Source organism: Diabrotica virgifera, chromosome 7 (assembly GCF_917563875.1).
Source record: "Diabrotica virgifera virgifera chromosome 7, PGI_DIABVI_V3a".
Lineage (NCBI taxonomy): Eukaryota > Metazoa > Arthropoda > Insecta > Coleoptera > Chrysomelidae > Diabrotica > Diabrotica virgifera.
The window spans coordinates 132182760-132206351 of NC_065449.1; the positions used below are offsets into that span (position 1 = coordinate 132182760).

The following is a 23592-nucleotide window of genomic DNA, read 5'->3' on the forward strand; positions in this document are numbered from 1 at the left end:
TGTATATACTTAGAATGTACTACCGCACTTCTTCTCAGTATATACCAAGAATATACTTTTTAGGATATTCTAAGAAGGTGCTATAAACCTTCTATTTATATACTTAGAATGTACTACCTCACATCTTTTAGTATATAGGAAGAATGTACTTTTTAGTATATGGGAAGAATATTACAAGGAAGTGCTATATTGCTCAGAAGCATGTTTTCAGCATCACCGAATCTCATCCTAGGTTCTACTTTCTACTAAATTTACATATTACATATGAGAATGTAGTTAGTACATTCTACAATATTACTTAAAAAGTAAATATAAAATATTATATAAATTTTAGTTAGTTATATCAATATTATATAGGTAAGTAGGTATATATATTTAGTTATTATGTGCATATAAAAATATAAATGCTGAATATATAAATTTATATATTCATATTCATATACCTATCGTACCCAAATAAATATTATGTAACATATGTATGTAAATAACTAAAATTTATATGTTGCTTATATGTACCTATATACATACTTACTATTTAAGTAATATTGAAGTACCAAAATGAATTTTTTATTTGTAAGTTGACCGCAAACAAAATAAAACGTTTAGTTTAATTATGCATGTTCCTATTCCTGGTTGAAATACTTGGTCTTCCTCACAACACAGCATAGACATTGTTAGTGTTAAGTGTAGACACAAATGCCAAATGCCTATTCAGTAACTATTTTCATATTTTGTATTTTTCCTTTGTTCCCAACCCCCTACCCGCTAACCCCTATGCAGGTATGCAGCGGTCGTTTCCGCTTTGTTTGTGCCGGTTGTGGGTTTTGGCTCAGGTGTTGCCGATGTCACGATATGAAATTATGTTAAGCGGTTGCTAAAATTATCAGATTTTGCCAAAAATTATGTTAAAATTTTTTATCGCCAACCCATGCCGCAAGCCACAGAACTTGGACAAAATTTCAGTAGAATTGCTCCTAATTGTTCGGTAGAAATCGTCAAATTTCGGCTGATTTTATTTTTTACTTCTTTTGCTATCACATTGCAAAAAAATGATACTTTATTATACTTCTATTATAGGTACAAGTATTCAAAAATAAACTACCGTCGTCATAATATGATGATCAATAATCATCATTCATCATAAAAATCACTCAAAGTTCAAAATCGGTTCCCTAATAACACAAAACATTCCATGAATGTTCCTAGAATGTACACACAGGACATTGAAAACATTCCTGGAATGTCCCCAAATGCACACGAATGTCCCTGGAAAGTACCAGGAAAGTGCTGTGTCAGCATTTTAAATATTCTTAGAATGTTCTGTTAGAACATTCCATGAATGTCTACGAATGTTCTTTGGACATTCACAGTCTATTTTTTAGACTGAATGTCTTGTTGGAACATTCCATGAATGTTCTTTGGACATTCACAGTATATTTTTAGACTGAATGTCTTGTTAGAACATTCCATGAATGTCTACGAACGTTCTTTGAACATTCACAGTATATTTTTTAGACATTCACTGAAATATATCGTCAGTAATGTGACAATACCTCCTATATGTTTTTTCATGAGGTTTGCAGGAGACGAAAAACATTTTTTAAGGTCACTTTCTGGTTTCGTACGTATTCTGACTTTTTTTGTAGTAAATAGATAGTTGAATTTACTGCAAAACAAGTCAAAAAATATATGAAAACAGGAGGTGGCCGAAACAAGTTTTTAGTCTATCTTACAAATCTCTTGAAAAAAACAGATAGGAGGTACTGTCACATCACTGACGATATATGGCCATACCAAATAATACATCCTTGATAAATATAAACATTTTTATTGCAAAAAATCTTTACATACATTTTTTAATGTAATTTGCTGACATTCCTAAATATTATAAAAAAATGTGTCACATTTGCTTTGTAAACCTTTCTTTTGCTTTTCGTAGCCACATATTCCGTTTCCTTTCTGGTTTTTTGTAGACCACTTCTCTCAGCTGATTCTAAAAGAAAATAAAATAAAAGGTAATTTTTCTATCCTTTACAATTAACAATCAGAAGAAATATTATTTACAGGTAATAATATGCATAAATAATAATAATAAAAAAATAAATATTAAATAATATTTAAATAAATAATAAATAATATTTAATAAATAAAATAATAATAATGAACATTTTGTATTTTGACAACGACATCCGATGTGGAAGTAGAAACCTTAATAAAATTATTTTTTCAAGTAAATTGTGGCTTATTTCCCCATTAGAATAATTAATTACAAAAAAGCCACAAAGAAATAGATTTTTCACAAACAAATAAGTATTTAGTATTCATTATATTTATTGTTTTTATTATTTACTTTAATGTCCTACTGGTACATTATTTGACAAATAATGACATTTCGAAGTCTGTTAAGTACGATATAACGCCCTTGGGCATTAAATTTAAATAACGACTTAGATACTGTCAAGTTGACAAATATCAACCTAAGTAAAACTATGGTTACCACAATTACGTTACTACTGTTACTGGTAAATGTACTTATTTAAAAACTAATCAATTCAAAATTCATTCAAATTTTTCGCATATAAAGAATAATTTAGTCGGGCATTAAACGTTGAAGGCACCACAGGTATTATAATAATAACGCTTTCGGTCAACGTATATCCCTATAATACCCTTGGTACCTTAATAACTGTAACATAAGATTATACCTTAATTCTTGTTTTCGATTTCTGATGGTTTTATTTATTTACATTGAATATTAATCTGTTTTGTTGTATAATCTACTTCGCAATAATTATGTGATATATTTGACTTAAAATGAATTCAAAAATTTTTTGTAGTTGGGCAACAATGTCAACTTAGATCTCCGATGTAGATAATGAATTACAACAGTATCTATATTGTACGGACTGTATTATTAATTAGGTTATGCATATACCTGTGTGACATAAGCTATTGGAACAGCACAGTCTCTCAAACGAACAGATGAAAGTGAAGTTCTGTCAATATCTTTTTCTAAAAAGTGTTTTGAACATACTCCTCTATTAACAAATCTGATCTATACTTCATGTCTTCTTCGCAGGATCTTCTGGAAAGCTAAAAATACAAAATATATGCATTACTAAGCATTATTAACAAATTTTAGTTTTAAATAAAAAATATGATTAATGAACTCACAAAATTATTATAAAACAGCTTAAGTGCACTTTACATCAACAATAAATTGAACAATAAATTGACCAAGTTATTCAAGGCCAAATTTGACGTGTTCTCAAAGCACAATTTGACATCCAAGTTTGTTCGTTATTAACTTGACGCCAATAAATTCGTGAATTTCTTGAAAGCAAAATTTTCTTGTCCTCAAAAAAATTGAAGGAACTTGGAATAAATGTTGTAAAAATGTCAATATTTTCAGTAGTACCAATGCAATGATTTTTTTATTAGAAGCTTTTGAATGTCGTTTGTTTCTTTGTTTGAGTAAAGTGTTTGATTTGAAACAGAATAGAATAGAACAGATTAATAAAATAAATAAAATAGAGAGATAGATTAGAATAGATATATAGTATAAAATAAACTGAAATAGAATAGAGTAGAATATAATAGAATAGATGTAATATATAATATGTAGATACTTACTAATAAAGTATTTGATTTAAAACAGAATAGAGTAGAATGTAACAGATTAAATGAAATATATAGATAGATTAGAATAGATATATAGTATAGAATAAAGTAAAATATAATATAATAGGTGAAATGATTGTGAAAAGCAATAGTTTTAAGTACCTAGGATCGGTATTACAGAGTAATGGAGATGCATGCAGTAGAATTAGGGCTGGATGGATGAAGTGGAAAGAAGCGAGTGGTGTGTTGTGACAGAAAAATTCCAATGAAGCTGAAGGGAAAATTCTATAAAACAGCCACAAGACCGGCTATGATGCGCGGAACTGAATGTTGGGCAGTGAAAAAGAAAGCGGAACAACGAATGCATGTGGTGGAAATGAGAATGCTTAGATGGATGAGTGGAGTGACAAAGAAGGATAAAATTAGATATGAGTATATTAGGGGAAGTCTAGGTGTGGCACCAATTGATGCCAAAATGAGAGAGCATAGGTTAAGATGGTTTGGTCATGTTCAACATCGAGACGTTAATCACCCAATACGAAGAATAGCTGAAGTGCAGATTCCTGGAAGGAGTAGGAGAGGAAGACCAAAGAAGACGATAAGGCAGGACATGTTGGTAAAGGGGATTAACATTGATATGACTCAAGATAGAATTGTGTGGAGAAATGCAATTAGGGAAGCCGACACTGCATAGGGATAAGGCAAAGAGAATGATGATGATGATAATAGGTGTAATGTGTAGATACTTATATAGAATAGGTTTGAAATAGAGTAGAATATAATAGAATAAAGATACTATATACCTACATCCCTAATAGCACAAGGATGTCCTTCACAGACTTTAGGGAGGTCCGTTTTCGTCCAAGGAACGCCCTATTTTGGTCCAAATGTCGCGCTACCGAATGTCTGTTGGACGTCCACTTAAGGTCCGAAGGGACGTACATTGGACCTTAATCGGATGTCCTAGGGGACGTAAATTGGACCTTAACAGGACGTCCTATTTTGGTCCAAATGCCACGTTGCCAAACATCCAATGGACGTCCACCTAACGTCCGAGGGGACGTTCAGTGAATGTCAATTGGACCTTCATAGGATGTCCCAGTTTGGTCCAATGTCTTGCTGCCGAACGTCCATCTAACGTCCTGAGAGGACCTCCGGTGGACGTCTAGCATCGATATTTAGACCTGTGGAGAATGTATGGTGGGAAATAAAAAATATATTTTTAAGGAACTTATATTACATCTTATATTAAATTACAATTATTGGATATTACATTATTTACATTAAATTACAATACACTTCTCCAAGAAATTAACGCACCACCTTAAAAATAGGGCATTTTTGATGTCTCGAATTTTCTAAACCTGTTGTCTCATCTGAGTGATTTTTTTATAATATAGCCTAGGCTATAGGTTACATCCTTAAGCTTGTCATGCACTGGTAGCTATACTGTAATATATGTATATTATATCATATCGCTCTCTATAGTAATGAGTGAGCCTGCAGACAGGGAACTAATGGTTCCGTATGTGCAGGCTCACTCATTACTATAGAGAGTGACGTGATATAATATATATTACAGTATAGCTCCCCGTGCATGACAAGCATAAGGCAGTAACCTATAGCCTCAGGCTATATTATTATAAAAAAATCACTTAGATGGGACAACAGGTTTAGGAAATTCGAGACATCAAAAATGCCCAATTTTTAAGGTGGTGGGTAATGCACTGTATATATAGGTAAACTTATATACAGGCTGTAACAAAAATAAAATTTTTGTGTTTATTTAGTTGGCTATCTATTATAGTGTACAATCATCTAGAATATTTTGAACAAACTAAAAACATGAATATATCATCGAAAAAATAATAAAAAGGTCTTAAAATGCTTGGTTAGATATTAAGATCTAGTTAAAAAGAAACCAAAAACTGTATATTTTCTACAGAACGTAGATTATGAATTTTTAAGCCAGCTAATCCCATTTATTATACAGGGTGTCCCGAAAAGATTGGTCGTAAATTAAATCACATATTCTGGGACCAAAAATAATTTGAATGAACCTAACTTACCTTAGTACAAATATGCACACAAAAAAAGTTACAGCCCTTTGAAGATACAAAATGAAAATTCGATTTTTTCGAATATATCGAAAACTATTAAAGATTTTTTATTGAAAATGGACATGAAGCAATATTATTGCAGTAACATCTTAAAGAAAAATTATAGTGAAATTTGTGCACCCCATAAAAATTTTATGGGGGTTTTGTTCCCTTTAACCCCCCCAAACTTTTGGGTACGTTCCAATTAAATTATTTCTGCGGTACCATTAGTTAAACACTGTGTTTTTAAAACTTTTTTACCTCTTTCTATTTTTTCGATAGAGCTCTTTTTATCAAGATATGGCTTCTTTTTAAAATGGTTCAAAATATACCTAAAAATGTAAATCATAAATAAATTTTCATATTATTAGTCTCTACAATCGTACTTAACCATATACAAATATGTGGTGGATTTGACAAATATTCAAAATACCACGATAAAAACTGACTTCAAAAAAGTACTAAGAGGCAAAAAAGTTTTAAAAACATTGTGTTTAATAGTACCACAATAATAATTCAATTGTAACTTACACAAAAGTTTGGGGGGGGGGGGGGGGGTTTAAACGAACAAAACCCCCATAAAATTTGTATGGGGTGTCGGGTGTCCAAATTTCACTATACAGTGGAACCTCGATTATCTGTCTCTCTATTAACTGTTAACCATTTTGTAAGAGAGACTAAAAACTTTTTTTACAGTCACCTCCTGTTTTCATATGATATTTTTTGACATGTTTTGTAGTAAATTCAATTATCTATTTACTATAAAACATGTCAAAATTTACATGTGAAAACAGATGACCCTAAAAATGGTTTTTCGTCTCCTACAAAATTCATGAAAAAGCAGATAGGAGGTATTGTCACATCACCGACGATATACCAGAAGTATATGTGGCCATACCAAATAATACATCCTTGATAAATATAAACATTTTTATTGCACAAAATATATATATTTCTATATATATATATTTTTTTCCATAATCATCACTACGATGATGATTCATTTGTATTGAATTGTACATTGCAATTCTCTGATGTTTGGGAAAAAGGGCTTAAGTCAGAATTGCACATCGATAATGTTTTGATGATTTCTGGACCAGAAAAATCGGCTCTTTTTATTGGTACATACAGTTTAAGTCTGCAACACTTTTTTTATGGTCCAGAAATCATCAAAACATTATTGATGTGCAATTCTGACTTCAGCCCTTTTTGCCAAACATCAGAGAATTACAATCTGGTCATAACTGACCAATGAGCAATTTTAATTTAACCTAAATTACTACTGTTCCTTAAAATGAAGAGCTTACCCTATAGCGTCTCTTATCTAATCTAACAAGATCGTGCACTATTCTAACATACACAGGCACACAAGCACTACGCTCTGCTTTTCACTATCACCTATCACTCAAACTAGTTCAAAAGGCTTTGTCCTCTTCAATCTTCTAGTTTGTCCAGTAGTAGATATCGAGGAGCTGGATTTCCTCAATATTCTCATACTTATGAAGTTGTTGTTGCTCATGACCTCCTGCTATCTTCTTGATGACTATATTATCCAGGTTCCATTCCTAGGTCTTGATATTTGTTTATAAAGTAATATCTTATTATGCATCGACAATGTGGAGTTTCTTCCAACTAGTCAATACACTTTTTATAGGTATCTTTCTTTTGCCTTTCATAGCCACAACAAGGCTATAATACGTTTCCTTCCTGGTTTTTTTGTAGACCACTTTCAGCTGATTCTAAAAAATTAAAATGAATGGTAATTTTTCTATTCTTTACAATTAAAAATCAAAAGAAATAGGAAATAGGTACTACTATTTACAGGTAATAATATGCATAAATAATTCGTTTCCTAAAGAATACAGAAAATTGAAAACGTTTTTATAATACTTACATAATTGTTTAAACAAAAGAGACCCAGCCAGAGCAAAACTAACAGACAGAACTGCAAAAAAGCCACTAATTTCCATTTTCCCACCCCCTTATCTTATATGCATTTTCCAATCAAAATTTTTAGGTTGTCATGAACATGAAAGACTCAACCTCAACAAATAATAATAAACAAAAAGCTCTACAGCTCTACTTCCACTTCCCGCCAAATGGACACAGGTTGGTGACACTGAATTCACGCCAAATAAATGAAAAAATAGAACAATTTTCTTTTTCGTCAATTTCTTCACGTGAAGTTTATAACGAACAAACTTAGATGTCAAAGTGTGCTTTTACACGTCAAATTTGGCCTTGAATAACTTGGTCAATTTCTTGTCCAATTTATTGTTGATGTAAAGTGGACTTTAGAAATTGTTTATTAGTATAGTCGGTTCCCCAAACTCAGACACAACTGGCTAGTGATTTTAGTAGGTAATTTTTTTTGTTTTTGGCCAATTTTGCCAAAATTACAGTAATTAGTACTGAGACTGAGTTTAGCAAATCGACTATAATATTCTGTGTATTCATTAGTTGGTACTGCATATTATAGTGTGTGGTCTACCATCCTATTTATAAACGCATACACTAGCAAAAACGCAAAAAGAATTATTTTAGTTTTACAAATCCTTTTGTTATTACCTATCTCTATTTACTATTTTAGTTAGGAATAAGTGAAGTTTGTGGCTTATTCACAATTATTATTAAAATAATAAATGGATATGACCAATTATTAACTTATAAAATAAAATAATAATTCTTCTGATTTATGCCTTTTATTCACTTTGTTATATCTAGGTTACTTAAAAGATTTTTTATGAATAGTATTATAAGGGCCGGTTGTTCGAAAGCTAATCAAGAAGTTGATTATAATCAATCAGTTTATTGTAATCAGTTTTCTTGATGGGAATCAAATCGAGACATTAAAAATACATGTAAAACACTAATCATTCATTTATTGTATGTAAAGCAGTAATTAAAATATAGGCGCAGCTGTTAAATTATTAAAAATTGCTATTATTATTATTATTGATTTGTAAGTAAAAACAAGAAATTAACATCAGAAAGAGTTTAATTATGGTTTATTTTAGATTAAAACCAAAATAATAAAATAAATCAGTCAACAATGTCAACATAACCTCAAAATGTGACATCTGTCAGAAGTACGCTTAATCAAATATAATTGTAAAATCAATGGAAAAATTCCATTATAATTGTAATTAAATATTTGATAATGATCATTTTTGATTAGCGTTCGAACAACTGGCCCTTAGGGTATTAATAGTATTAATTTATTTTCTGAAATACAGGGCATGCTTTCGTTTACATATTTGCATACTAACCTTTTAATAGGGCTTTTCATTCACAGTCATTTGTTTTGAGCTTCTGTCATAATTGAAACGTTATTCCTGCAGATTTTTTTATCTACATTTGTTTCTGCTACTCCAACTGCGTTAAAAACAGGACGCCATTTTATGCACTATGTTAATAATACTATAAAGCTATTATAAAAGTATCCGAATTAAAAAAATATTCTTAAAAAGCACAAATAATACAAACAACTAAAAACAATCCACGGCAAGGCAAGGTCGCCAAGATGAAGATGCCAAGATGGCCGAAGCGAGGTCGTTGGTTGGTCGTTTTTAGTCACGTGATGCCCTCTCAAGCGCCATGCACAAAAATATATGCACGGCGAATTTGAAAATGAACGCAAAAGAAATAAATATAAATGCCTCTCTTGGGTTTTGCATAAGTTATAAGTATTTTTTTTATTAACAAAATCGCATTCCAAATTGAATATTCGCGAACAATAATTTTTATTACATTTGTATGTTTATAATCTTGGGAAACTCTTTAAATTTGACATATTATTGCACTGTAGGCCTAAAATGTCACTTAGTTTGTCTGGTATGTTATAAGTAATGTATCTCTTACACGTATGTATTATTTCGCAACTTAAAATATAGGAACATTGGTAGTATGTTCACAGAATGTCTTATGGTAACATTCCAGGAATAATTTAAACAGATGTTCACCGAATGTTCCCTAAATGTCCAGGACATTCAAATATTGATAGAACTTTGGTAGTACATTCCTGGAATGTTGTGTGTTGTTAGGGTTTACGTTAAAAAATGCATTTTCTCGGCTTTTTATAAAGCAATAATTGTCTTCATTTTTTTTTAATCCATAAGTTACTTAGTTTGATATTAATGATATTTTTTATATGAAAAGCACAATCCTCAATAGTATTCACTATTCAGGTAGGTACATTAGTCCCAAAATCAAATATAAATGGACAAAGGTGGTCATAAAGTTGATATCTGTATCTGCTGAACATGTGTCGCAAGTCGCAAGCTAGTAAATGCAAATGCAAACAAATTGAAGAATTCTTGAAAATCTACTAAACTCTATTGCCATAACTATCCGTATAAAATTATGTTAAAATTATCAATTATGTTAAAAAAAATATTTATTATCAGAATGCCATAAAAATTATGTTAAAATCTGATAATTATGTACAAATCGGCAACCCTGTCAGCCACACAGCTTACCTGAATGTCAATTCCATGTAAAAATAAAATTCTTCATAAGAATACTCAATAAACATAATCAAAATAGTAAATGCATTTCAGTTATGAAAGCGAAACGACAATTTCTCCTTTTTCGTTAATACAATTAATTCTTAAACATTTTTACCATACAATTAAAACAATTTTAAATAATGAATTCGGTAGTTTAATTAATAGTAGGTACCTACATACATAAATTTTTAAATTTCATTAATTATTCTTAACGAAGTTGATAATCTATAGGCTAACATTATTCTTCCTATACATACACATATATTATTTTTAAGATATTTTAAAAGTATCTACTTATAAGTATGTGTTAAGAATGTACTTATAAGTATGTGCTAAGAATATTCGGTAAAAGTATATTCTGAGAATAGTATCTACTTATAAGTATGTGTTAAGAATGTACTTATAAGTATGTGCTAAGAATATTCGGTAAAGGTACATTCTAAGAATAAACTTTTACGAATATTCCGAGTTACTACGTACACGAATGTACTCAGTATATTCGGTACGAGAATATACTTTAAAGTATGTGCAAAGAACATGAAATTTAGAATGTTTTTTAAGGTACATGCTATGCTTGTACTACGCATATACTAAAAAGAATATACTCTGACGAATGTTGGTAGTATATGCTTAGAACATGATACGAACATCATTGTTATGTGGGAGGGCATTATATCATACTTAACTGACTTCGAAATCATGTCATTATTTATCAAACTGACTTCAAAATCATGTCATTATTTGTCAAATAATATACCAGTCGGACATTAATATTATTACAGTAGAACCTCGATTATCTGTCAGGGCACCGGACCAAGGGTATGACGGATAATCGAAAAGACGGTTAACAGAACATTAAAAAAAATAAAAATTCATAGTACAACTCTCAAATTTCATTTGTATGGTTTGTTTGACAATATAAGAGGGATTTGTGTTCATACAATCGAATCAATTTAAAATATTCTGAAATTTGTGTTTGTTTTACTGCTGCTTCATATTTTGCGACGGCTGAATTTCTTAATCGGCATAAGGCATAAGATCATGCAATCTACTTTATTGGCTTCTTCTTGTTGAGAATACCACTAGATGAATTATTGCATATGCGATGCAGCTTCTCTAGATTATTTACGCAAATCTTTGTCAGTTACAATAGGTTCATCAATATAGCTACAGTCAAGCTTCCTTGTGTCCAAGCATCAATATAGCTACTGTGTCAGCTTCCGAATAGGATTGGTCCGCCTTTGTTGCCATTTCAATGAGTTCTTTATCTGTCAGCAATGGATAGCCGTTTGTGTCCTCATCACAAATCAAATTACCTTTTTTTTTATTTTTTTGCATTTAAATGATTGCTAATGTATAACTCAATACAACGTCTGTATGTACCCTGACGGTTAACAGAGGTGATGGTTAATGGAGAGACGGATAATCAAGGTTCCACTGTACATGATTTCAAAGTAAGTTATATTATAATGCCCTAGGGCGTTATTTTTCAATATTTATTTTGAAAAATAATGCCCTAGCTAGGGTATTAAATTCAAATAACTAGTTAAATACTGTCGAGTTGACACAATTACGTTACAACTGTTGCTGGTAAATGTACTTATTTAAAAACTAATTAATTCAAAATTCCTTAAATTTTTTTGCCTATAAAGAATAATTTAGTCAGACATTAAATGTTGAAGGCACCACGGGTATTAAAGATAATATCGCTTTCAGTGAATGTTTATCCCTTTAGATCCTTTTAACCCTTAAGATTGCTATCTAAAAAAATACCAAGAAACTTTACAGAATCAACGATACTGATCTGGCTGTTATTAACACATTCACAGACACACTTTAGATGTAGACACATCTTATGGAGTAAGTGGCTTCATATGCAGTTGTGTCTGTGAATGTGTTAAGAGGTAAAGATTGACGAGCTCCTGTATAGGATAATGCTACTCTTTTATGTTAAAAAAAGGTAAATTAGAATCGGACCAGGTTTTTATCATGAGTAGATCAGAAGGTATAGTAGCAATATTTGAGTTGCTCCAAGTAATACTGGTATCATCAGCAAAAAGAAAATTTTTTCCATTAATTTTTAAACTAGGGATGTCATTAATAAACGTAAGGAAAAGTAGAGGACCTGATACTGAACCTTGTGGTTTGTAGAGGACCCCACATACAATATTTTGGAGACTAAAGTCTGTATTATTTGCTCTAACCAGTTGTTTCCAACTATCCAAGTAAGATTGAAACCAATTCAAAGAAATTCTTCGAATTCCATATAAATTTAGTTATTTTTATCAAAATTTCATGATTTACACAATCAAAAGCTTTGGCATAGTCACAAAAAACAGTGGCAGTGTGAAGATTATTGCTCAGTGCTTGATAAACCTCATGTAGTACAGAAAACATGGCATCAGCAGTACATTTATTATTTAAAAAGCCGAACTTTTGTAATAAAATGTTGTTTTCAACAAGAAAGGACATAAGTCATGCTTTTATGAGTCTCTCAATAATTTTGGAGTACCGGTAGTAATGCAATAGGTATATACTTGCAGGAATTAGATTTTTCACCATCCTTATGAAGCGGAATAATGATAGCTGTCTTTAGGTACTCTGGAAATTTACCTTTCTCAAAAGAATCATTAATTGGCGAGATGAGGACACAAGGATCTACAGATCGAGCGAGTCTCGTAAATTGCACGGCTTCGAGCCACGCTTCACACAACCATATTTGCGTACTTGTGTTTTGGGTTGTGTGGTCGTGCTCTGGTCGATTAGAGTTATAATTTACCAAATTTAAATATAATCGTTTCTACTGATTCATAATATGTATACTATAATATAATATATTGAAGTTTTTAAATATTGCTAATATTATTAAAGTTTTTAACATTGTATTTTAATATACTTTGTTTTATTAATAATAATATTACCTAAGTATTGCACCTTGTTCAAAAAAAGTTCAAGATAAATACCGCGGTTTTTTCATATGAAAATGCAAAGAAAAAATATACAATTTGCAGAGTATGTAAATGCTTGTTTTTTGATAAAACAATACAAATTGTATGTAGGTAGGTAGAGTAGCAAAGCATTGAGTAGTTATAGCAAAAGTAGCTACGCCATCTGAGACATAATAAGGATGAAATTAGTTTTATATTTTCTTTTCTCATGGAGCATGCATGATGGAGAGTTTTTTAAAATATGTAACAAAGCATGTTGTTTTGTTATCTATGTTGCAAATATGTTGTTTTTTTTTCAAATTACAAAATATGTTGTTTTCAATACAAGTACCTAATTGTTGTTATTATTTACTGAGCATTTAGAATTTTGACTAACGCTCGATTTCATAATAAAGTTAAAGTGTGTGTTACCTTAAAAAAAGCAATTGTTACAGTTAAAGAAAACTTTAAATTTAAAGTCCACTTTAACTTTATTAATATAAAATCGAGCGTAAGAAATTTTATAAACTTTGGAAAATAGCATTTCAAAAAAAGTACTGTAAGTATGCTGTATTTTTAATTTTTTCTCAAAAAATAAAACAAAACTCATTTTAAAACATATATTAAATTATAAACACAACACTAAATAAATAATTTTTCTCAACGGTTAAAAACCACACTTAAAAGTTTTAGAAATTCACACCCCAGAATCAAGTTACTCAAATTTTCAAACACCTCACCTGACACAGTGTCTCAAGTACAATTGCACGAAGCTGTTGATGTTATATTTTTACTCACATTAACAAAGTATTCATTTAGATTTCCAGGGTCTGAAAGGAAAAATGTTTAAGCTGGGTGAATTTTATTTCGAAGATCGTTTATTATGGACTAAGTTTCTTTTGCAACACTTTTAGAGCTTCTCAGACAATTTTGATAGTACGATTTTTTAGCTGATTTTATAAGTTTTAAATAGGTTTTCCTATACTTGCTGATATATTCAGTGACAGAGCCATTGGAAAGTAAATTTCTTGATGTAGAGTAGTGAACGCATATTCATGGCTGATATGCGGATACTGGATACCTTTAGTAGTCCAGGGCCCAGGATTTGCGATGTTTTGGCTTAATTGTAATTAAAGGAAATGCTTTGTTGAACTTAAAAGCATATTAAAGCACATAAAAGCATATTAAAAAAATCACTGAAAAGTGATAATTTTAAAATTACAGGAAAGTGCCACTCGGAGGTTAAGCAAAATTAAATTAAAACTTGTAGCTACTTTAGTTTTTTCAATTTATAAATCTAGTTTAAATTAAACTAAAAAGAAATATATCTTTTTTGTAAACAAACACATTTAACGGCTAAACAGCTGGCTCCGGTTGGATGATACTGCGCAGGACGAGTGTAATATCCACCACCGTCTCGGAGGTAGGTGTAGAAAAGTGTTACACTTTTTTTCCTACAGCATTTCAAAGAAACGAGTTGTACGCGTTCTACGACAGAAGTTGAGTGTATCGTGAAAAAAAGTGTAAACACTAGAAAAACAAAGAAACAAGAAAGTGTAACACTTTTACACTTTTCTTACACTTTTCAAGAACTAGTGTTACACTTAAAACAAAGGAACAGACCTAATAAAACAAAAACAAGGCTACTTCGATGCTATGTATTTCCCGTGTTGTCTTTACATCGCCATCTATCAAGATCTTATTTTCAGTTATTTTTTTCGTTTCATGTCTTGTAAATTTATTTTTGTTTCTCATTTTATTGTCCTATATTTTTTTTTGCTTAAAATATTCCTCTTGTGATATTTCTATTCAAAGATTTTAATGTCAAAATACGGGTTTTTGGTTAAGAGCAGAAGTGATAAACTTCTGATGTTTGATAATGTTTTGTAGTTTTATTTTTGAGATCTCTTAAACTGTTGCTATTACTGCTCAATGGTGAATTCCTATATGAAATTTGCTTCTGTCATAATACGTTGAACGCCCAGGCAACCAAATAACGTTTAAAAAACGTTGAAAAAACGTCATAATTATCACCAAACGACGTCAGTTTATCACGTTTTTTCGACGTCGAAGATCATGTGAATATGTCCCACCATAAGTCACGTCATTTTTATCACGTTTTAAATACGTGATATGAAAAACGTAGTTTTTACGTCGATTTTGCGTCGTTTTTTGATTTAATTTTCATTTTATGGTTTTAGAAATACACAATAATTGAATGGGTCCACCACATGGTTTGTTTTTGAGAAGTCTAAGAAAAAGTTTTATATTGTGATAATGGTGAGTTTATACATTTTAAAGGTGAGTAATACAGTTTGTATTTTGTATTTAAAAACTGTATTACTAACCCTTAAAATGTAAATATAAACTCACCGTCATCACAATATTAAAACTTTTTCTTTGACTTCTCAAAAACAAACCATGTGGCGCTTACAACGTTATTCGGCAGGCTCATTCAATTATTCGTATGGGGCATTGTTAGTATTGCAATTTTTCCATTTAAGTAAAACCAAATGGAAGGCTTGTTAAAATGCATAGAATTACAATATCCTCAATGCAACATATACAGTATGTCCCTGTAAGTTGTATCCATATGGAAAACTTTTTTATTATTAATTTTACGAAAAAAAGTTATTCTTCATAAAAAGCTCTGCTATGGTCCAAAACCTGAGATTCAACCATCAGATATCAAATTTTATGAATATTATACGAGGTATGTCAAAAAGTTTGAATTTCACTCAAGAGTAAAGTAGCTTTATTTTTCACAATATTGAAAATTGCTATTATGAAAAGTTGTTTGGAATTAAAAACTATATTCTAATATGCAATTACATCCTTCTAACTGAAAAATTTTTTTTTGAAAAATTATGGATAACTAACATTATTTTCAGTAATTTTAATTCTAATAACTCTTTTATTATTAATTTTACGAAAAAAGTGATTCGTAATAAAAAGTTTTGCATGGTCTAAAATACAACCATCTTATGTCAATTTTATACAAGGTGTGTAAAAAAAAATTAATTTAGATCAAAAGTAAAGTACCTTTATAGTTCAAAATATTTTAATAAGAAGGATGTAATTACATACTGAAACATGGTTTTTAATTCTTAATAACTTTTCATAATAATAATTTTCGATATTGTGAAAAATAAAGGTAGGTGTTTAAAATTAATGTATCCACATATACTAGGATATTTTAATAATTGGATAAGCTTTATAATCATTTATTGAAACCCAAATACAAACTTATATTTTAACAGATAATATTTTAATGGTTGACATTAACCTTGACAGTTGACATCCCGTCTCACGGGTATGTTCGGTTTAGTAATACATAGTTAAACACCTTCCCCTCAAAGGTCCATTCTATGGGGGGGGTTTGATTAGACGACCTGATTTTGAGGTGTTGGTCCTTTTGGGGCTAAGATTGTTTGAAGTATTTATAGATGTTTTTGGGGGCTTACTAATTCCTAAGTTGGCAGTACTGTGAGGATCATATGAATACTGTGATGGTGGTCATGATTCTGTTTATTTTTTGTTATGTCACTGCCATTTGGGTGTGTGTTTACATTGTTCTGTTTATGTAAATTATTTTGTTTATGTCTTACGACAATGTTTTGCTTTTGGGCATATAGATTATCGGCTTGAGCTAAGTCAGGGTAAAACTCAGGTTCTAGTAGCAGCTCACTAGCTTGGGATTTTGTTATCGAGTGTTTCATTTGGTTTGTATTGCGCCTAACTATTCTATTGTTATACTCTTTTCTGACCCAGTATGATCTTGGTTCCTTAGCTTTTTCAATAACCACTGCTTTGTGCCATATTTCATCCCTTCTACTTTTCACTACTACCTTATCACCCTTTTTAAACTCAGTTACTGCTTTACGTGCTGTTTTATCATAATGTATTTTCACCTTCCCTTGTTGTTTGCACAGCAATCCATATGTTGTTTTCTGTATCTGAGGTTCTAATTGTTTACTAGTTATGGGTAGTTGAGTCCGTAAAGTCCTGCTTTGAAGAATCTGGGCCGGAGAGGCATGCAGTGCAATTATTCCTGTATTGTTATATTCCATTACAGATTCACGAAAATCAGTGTTTGTTTCTACACTTTTCCTTAATATTTGTTTTGAGATGCTGACAGCCTTTTCTGCAAGACCATTACTTTGGTGCCACTCTGGAGTACATGTTGCAATAGTTATATCTTTTTCACGGTAATAATTCAAACATTTCTGTGACACAAAGGGTAAGTTGTCAGCAATTAAAAACTGTGGGTATCCAAATTTACTGAACAGATCTTGGAATGCACTGATTACAGAATTTGAAGTCTTATCTTTTAAAATGGCAAGATCTATCCAATGGGAAAGATAGTCTATAGTTACAAGATAGTATTTAGCTCCGAACTCCACTATATCAGATGCAACTTTATTAAATCGTAACTTAGGTACAGAATGAGGTAACATGGGTTCCTTGAAATTCTTGGGTAAGTACTTTTCACATGTCCTACATTCTTTTATGAATGTTGTGATGTTGTCGTTAATGTGGGGCCGAGGGGTAAACCACTAGCCTCAAAATTGTACAATGATTTCCAAATTTGGCAATCATTGCTTAATGATTCCCAACTATTTCTGATGATTCCTAAGGATTTCTAGGTTTTGCAATATGATTCCTAGGTATTTCCATATGATTTCCAAGGATTTCCATATGATTTGCAAGGATTTCCATATGATTTCCATGTGGTTTCAAAGGATTTCCATATGATTCCCATTTCAGTTTTTATTATTTTATAGGATTTAAATTTAAAACCGATAATAAAAATAATTAAAAACCAATAATTAAGCAAAGTAGCTTTATTAACATAATAAATAACATAAAAAAATATGTTTAATTTTTTAATGATTTGATGGATTTGATTGTTTTGTATTTCTGTTTAATAGCAATCAAATCATTTCTTTTTAAAGAAAATGGTTCAGTTCCGCTTAGACTAACTGGTCCATAAAATATAAACTCTTTGTGAACATCTTGGATATCATCTTTTTTGGGCCACTTAAAAGTATCCAGGTCTTGTTGTAAAAATTTCACTTTAAACTTTTCTGAGCTGTAGCTGTTGATGACACGCCCTAGATACCATTGTGTATCATAAAACACAGCATAATAAGATTCTAGCTGAATTACTGGCATTTTTGTACTTTCGTTATGGCAATCTTCTAAGTCAGAGAAATCTTCACTCAAAGTTTCACTTTCTAAGCTAATCTCATCTGATTCAGATCGAGATTCAGATGTACTATCTTTATGAGCTCGTTCATGAGGTTGACGAAACATTTTTCTTTTTTTGATATTGCCTGCTGGTTGAAGTCCTTGGCCTGGCTTTTTCCTGAACTGTTTTTTTTTTTGATAACCCCTTATGCGTATTTTTAACTGTCATTCCCTTTACCCGGAGCAGTCTGTCGGTTGATAAACGACCCTGTTTTTCCTGAAAAAACCAAATTAGAGTAGATTTTTTTATAATTCGTGTTTTTTTGTCTTTAAGTGTCACTGACAGACACGATTTTTGTGCTTTCTTTTGACCCGTATAGTCTCTCAAATGTAAAGAGTCATAATTATTAAATGTAGAGGTATATTCAAGAAACTCCCGGTCTTCATTAGAAAAGTCTGGCTCGAGGTCTGGCTCATGTTCCTTTAAAATGGTATCAGTGATAAGTATACTTCCCTGCACCTCTTCTTGCTCTTCCGGATTGTCACAAGTCGGTAAATTAATTTCTATACAACAATCCCTGTTCATTTCCATCCCAATTTTTTTAGCGTCAGATAGTGCGTCTTCTTGGGCCTTTTTAATTATGTTAATCATTTCATCAGTTGATGGAAACTCAGTTACTTTAAAGACACTTGAATTATTTCCAAGTCGTTTGTTTTCTTGCCTGGGGAATCTAAAATTGGGACCTGGAAAATAAAGGATTGATCAAATCGAGAATTAAAATAACTTTAGCAGCCAATATGTTATTTACCTAAGTCTGTGCTTATCTCATGCATAGCTTGTATACGTTTTAATCTTCTTAAAACATCCAGCAGTGTATAATTTATCATAGTTGAAAATGTGCTACTCATGGACCGAGTTTCTCTAAATACTTTTTCACATGGCTGACTGCTATACAGCCATGGAAGAAAAGCTTCTGAAATTCCATTTTGCCGAAGTTTTTCAATGACTAAAATAATTCCATGAGCGTTTATTTCTATGCATGTATAGGCATTTGTGGTGATAAAATTCTTTTGGATATTTTCACCATTTTTTTTTAGCCAGGCTTTCCAAATACGCATGAAAAAAGTTGAATACCAAATTAGGTATACTCGTCTTTCAACACTAATTTCTTTTAACAAGAATGCATCCAATATGTTGCGAGTCAGTATTAAATATTGCCTTGTAGCTTCGGCGTTGGGAACTTCCTTAAGCATATTTGTGACATGTTCAGAACTTAACTTGTCTATTGCATTGAAGTTCATTTTGTCGGAAGCTAAAAAGAAAAGTGTCAGTGCATAGCTCAAAAATATTTTGTGGACCGAAAATTATTATCTATGTAATACAGCCAAATGCATAATAGTCCTACCATAGCTACATACATACATACATATATATCCAGTTGGGACTTTAATTTGAATAAAGCTGACAAATTGATATATTTTTACGTTTTTCTGGAAGATTCTTGATTAGAAAAGTAAGTAGCAAATTTATTCTAGTATACTTACATTCAAGGAAGCTCTTGCATAATAAGTGTTTATCTCTAGGATAGTTTTCAATTATGTACCGGATATTGTCAATAGATACTCGTTTTCCTCCCATATTCATAGAAATATTTTCATTTAATAAACGAGTCTTAAGCTTCGTTGATATATGTATAGTGTCTTGAAAAACTGCTGGATTTTCTAAATTGTAATTCGCCTAAAAATAATTACAAATTAAGTATAGAATAGTAGAGCAAAATATGTATTGTTTTCGAGATTGTTTTATAGTGAGAAAAAAAATAAAAATTTTTGAGGTTTTATAAAATTATGAATTTAGAATATCACAGTACTATATAACTAACCTGAAAATAGGGAGAGTAAGGGTTCAATGAAGTAAATGACAATTTCGATATAATTTTCATACTTTTTAAGCACCGAGTGTCACCATCGCTTGAAAAGCCCAAAATTGTAATTCCATGTTTTCCTGCTTCCTTTATGAGATATTGCCATCGTTTATAAACATCTTCTGAGGTAAATCTATTATCACTGCCAAATATTGATATACAAAATGCGGGTGATCCATCTACTAATGGCTGAGCCATAAAAATATATGCATTTATTGCTAATGTTTTATTCTTAAAAGCATTTTCAATGTCGCTAACTGAATCAACTGGGAATTTGTTAATGCGAGGAAATCTCGTCTGTTCCTGTAAAGGTGCTACAAAGCCAACCATTTGATTTGAAGCTGAATCATATTGGACTTTTTTGATGAGTGCAGTTTGATCTTCGGATATAAAAATTATGGGTGGATAATTTCTCTTTTGTAAATAAAGTTTTAAGTCTTCAATTCTCACTTCACCCTCTAATATATTATTCATTTCTTCTAGTTGTCTGTGAATAGTTGTGACAGAAGGCAGTATATTTTTTAAATTTGAGTGCAATATTTCATAACTCATCCTTCCTGCGCTAATGAATATATAAAGCCAGAATCGTTTCATTCCATCATCAAATTTATTTGTGTGTCCTGATTTATTTTTAGAGTTTCTTATTGCTGAGTCTAATAGATATTTTAGTAGGCCTTTGGTGCCATAATTAAATTTATTAATGCCTTGATTTTCGGTAAGGATACTTAGGGTGTTTGTAACTTCTGGATTAGTGTCTATGGCATGATTTATGGTATTTAGAAAAGTTGTTATTTGTGTTTGATGATATGGTAACTCATTTAATATGCGCAAGCTTCTTTCTCTTCTGGAATTGCTATCATCAAATAAAGATTTAGCTTTGGGAGACTTTACTTTTTCAGAACCATTATTGCTTTGATTGATTTCCGCTACATTGTCAAGAAAGAAAAAATCTTCCAATGGAGATGAATTGTCTGGATTATACTCTAATTCAGATACTGGGATATCATTTACAACTTGGCTGGCTCCTTGATGTTCCTCAGTAGAAAAATCATTAACAAAAATTGTTCTTAGTTGACTCGACGATTGATTATCTGTTGGAGAGTCTGTGTCGAGGTCTGTGTTATAGTGTAAAAAAACCCCATTAGGATTATTTTGCTGTGCCTCATCATGAATTTCGTAATTTTGGTCAATGAACGAATCATTTTGACTCAATTCAGTAGTCAATTCCAAGTGCAATCCAGATGATGTCGAAGCTCCATAATTTAAATCTGTATTGGGATCGGTTAGGTCAAAGAGATTTCCTCTTGGATCTTCAAAATCTTGGTTTAAGTCACATTTTTTATTAGCATCTTTTTTTATAAAGTTAAGTATAGTGGTCTGAATTTCGGGTTTCTGCGGTTTAATCGGTAATTTTTTAGTTAAGTTGGTTCCATCATCTTTAAAATGTATTTTATAATGTCTCAGGAAGTTTGAAATCACCCATTTTCTTCCGGTTTTGGAGTTCTTCACTGAATAGGCTGAAGAAATAAATGTACATAAAGGGCAAGATATTTTTGCAGTAAATTCACCATCCATTTTGACTTTAAGGTTTTTGGAATTATTTAAAACATCTTGTAATCGTTCTTCACTAATTTTGCCTTTGTCGAATTCATTTCGTGAAAATTTATCGATATAGCTTCGACTAATATTTAAAACATGCTGCATCGCATAATTAACTTGCTCTTCATCTTGAGAAACACAACCATCATTTGGAGTACAAAAACCATCGCCTTCATTACCACTCTCAGATCGAGATGTACTTTTATTTGTCACTGTTCTTCTCTTTTTGGGGAAAGTTTTTTCAGCTGGACAGCCTTCAGACCTTTCACAAAGAAGTGGACGTTTTAGCAGTTTAATTTTTTTTTCTGATTCTTCCTTTACAAAGCGCAAAAGCTTTTTATGGCCTTCCGGAATTTTAAATAGAGAGCATTCTTCGCTGACAATTCCAAACATTGCTTTTTTTTTTCTTCTCCTTTCAATACCTTTGAAAGGACGTCCCTTGCATAACACTCCATTCTCTCAATGTCTTCATCAATATTAAACTGTGAAAGGGAATATAAATTATCAAATCCGTTGTATATAAGAAGTGATTTGAGATAAGCGGGAACTTCAGCTTCAAAACTTTTTAACAAACCATTAATATATTCCATCGTAAGTAACCTGAAAATAATAACAAATCTAACTCTTAAATAAAGCAATGCCTTTTTACGAGTATATCTCGGAGTATATATAGTACCTATTCTTATTAGATACATTATAACAGTGCTGTCAGATTCGAGCACAGTTTGATTGCAACGACGTACTTAAGCCATACTCTCTAACTTTTACACTGTTCATAATAATTTTATTTTATTTTAATTATTATGTAATGTTAGTTCAGCTAGTCCTAACAAGAAAGGTATAAATTAGTTATCATTAAAAATGTAAAATTTATAGGGCCTGGTTGGAAATCAAAGAAGCCAGAATGTTTGCTGGGTTTGTTAATAATAAATACAAATTAATAAATTTAAATACAGTGAATGCAATATTGACCCTTTAAATTTACATAGATGCAAATCAAACAAATCTAAACAATTCAACTAGATTATTAGCTAAAGATGCTGATAATGTCGGTACAATCACATATTTTTTAAATTCCATACTCAAGAATTAGTATTACTTACCAGTTTTGTAATTTTTTAGCACTAAAAACACTCAAAAACCCACAAAATCTAAACAAAAACAAGGCAGCTAAAACATGTGTGAACACAAGTGATATTAAAAAGTGAGGTTATTTCCATGGATTTCCACATTGATTTCCATGGATTTCCAAGTGATTCCCATGGATTTCTATGTGATTCCCATAGATTTCTATGTGATTCCCATGGATTTCTATGTGATTCCCATGATTTCCATGTGATTCCTATGGATTCCCAAGTTGATTCCCATGTATTGCCAGGTGATTACCCAAAAAATGTACAATGATTTCTAAACGTCTCTTAAGCTGGCAGAGCAAGGTCAGCAGAATCGAAAAATTTTTTGTGCAAAATTTAAGGCTAATTAAAGGCTAATTAAATGCCCTAATTAAAAATTTAGGGCTCAATTAGTTTGCCGTAAAATGAATGTTCTGCTAGCTTAAGTTTAAGTCAGCAGAACAATGCGAAAAACAGTGCTAAAACTATTTAATTCGCAATTCTATTGAGCCCTGAATTAAAGGCTATTTAAAGGCTCTAAGAAAAACCAAAAATGAAATTGATTGAATAAACGATTTTCCGAAAAATTAACCATATCTATAATCAGAAGT

General features: G+C 31.1%; 1 protein-coding gene and 1 long non-coding RNA gene across 2 annotated transcripts; both read right to left on the reverse strand.

Moving 5' to 3' along the window:
• Nucleotides 1–1808: 1808 nt before the first annotated feature.
• Nucleotides 1809–9474, reverse strand: LOC126888729 (uncharacterized). The gene is made up of 3 exons (XR_007699589.1): nucleotides 8990–9474; nucleotides 2936–3093; nucleotides 1809–1993 (listed from the first exon to the last, which is right to left on the reverse strand). It is a non-coding gene; the product is annotated as an uncharacterized LOC126888729 (long non-coding RNA).
• An 8509-nt stretch (nucleotides 9475–17983) lies between these two features.
• LOC126888730 (uncharacterized) lies at nucleotides 17984–21011 on the reverse strand. Its single transcript, XM_050657126.1, has 4 exons — nucleotides 20229–21011; nucleotides 19891–20083; nucleotides 19155–19658; nucleotides 17984–19089 (listed from the first exon to the last, which is right to left on the reverse strand). Exons 1-4 carry the CDS (start codon nucleotides 20862–20864, stop codon nucleotides 18452–18454), a joined length of 1971 nt encoding a protein of 656 aa, XP_050513083.1. The 5' UTR covers nucleotides 20865–21011; the 3' UTR covers nucleotides 17984–18451.
• Nucleotides 21012–23592: the final 2581 nt, after the last annotated feature.

Bases quoted from the DNA above. Each gene is read 5' to 3' on its own strand.
- LOC126888730 (XM_050657126.1), bottom strand. From the start codon at position 20,864: ATGAAACGATTCTGGCTTTATATATTCATTAGCGCAGGAAGGATGAGT. The intron at 19,659-19,890 runs GTAAGTATACTA...TTTTCTTTTTAG, and splicing joins ATGCAAGAGCTTCCTTGAAT to CTTCCGACAAAATGAACTTC. The intron at 19,090-19,154 runs GTAAATAACATA...TTTATTTTCCAG, and splicing joins TGAGATAAGCACAGACTTAG to GTCCCAATTTTAGATTCCCC.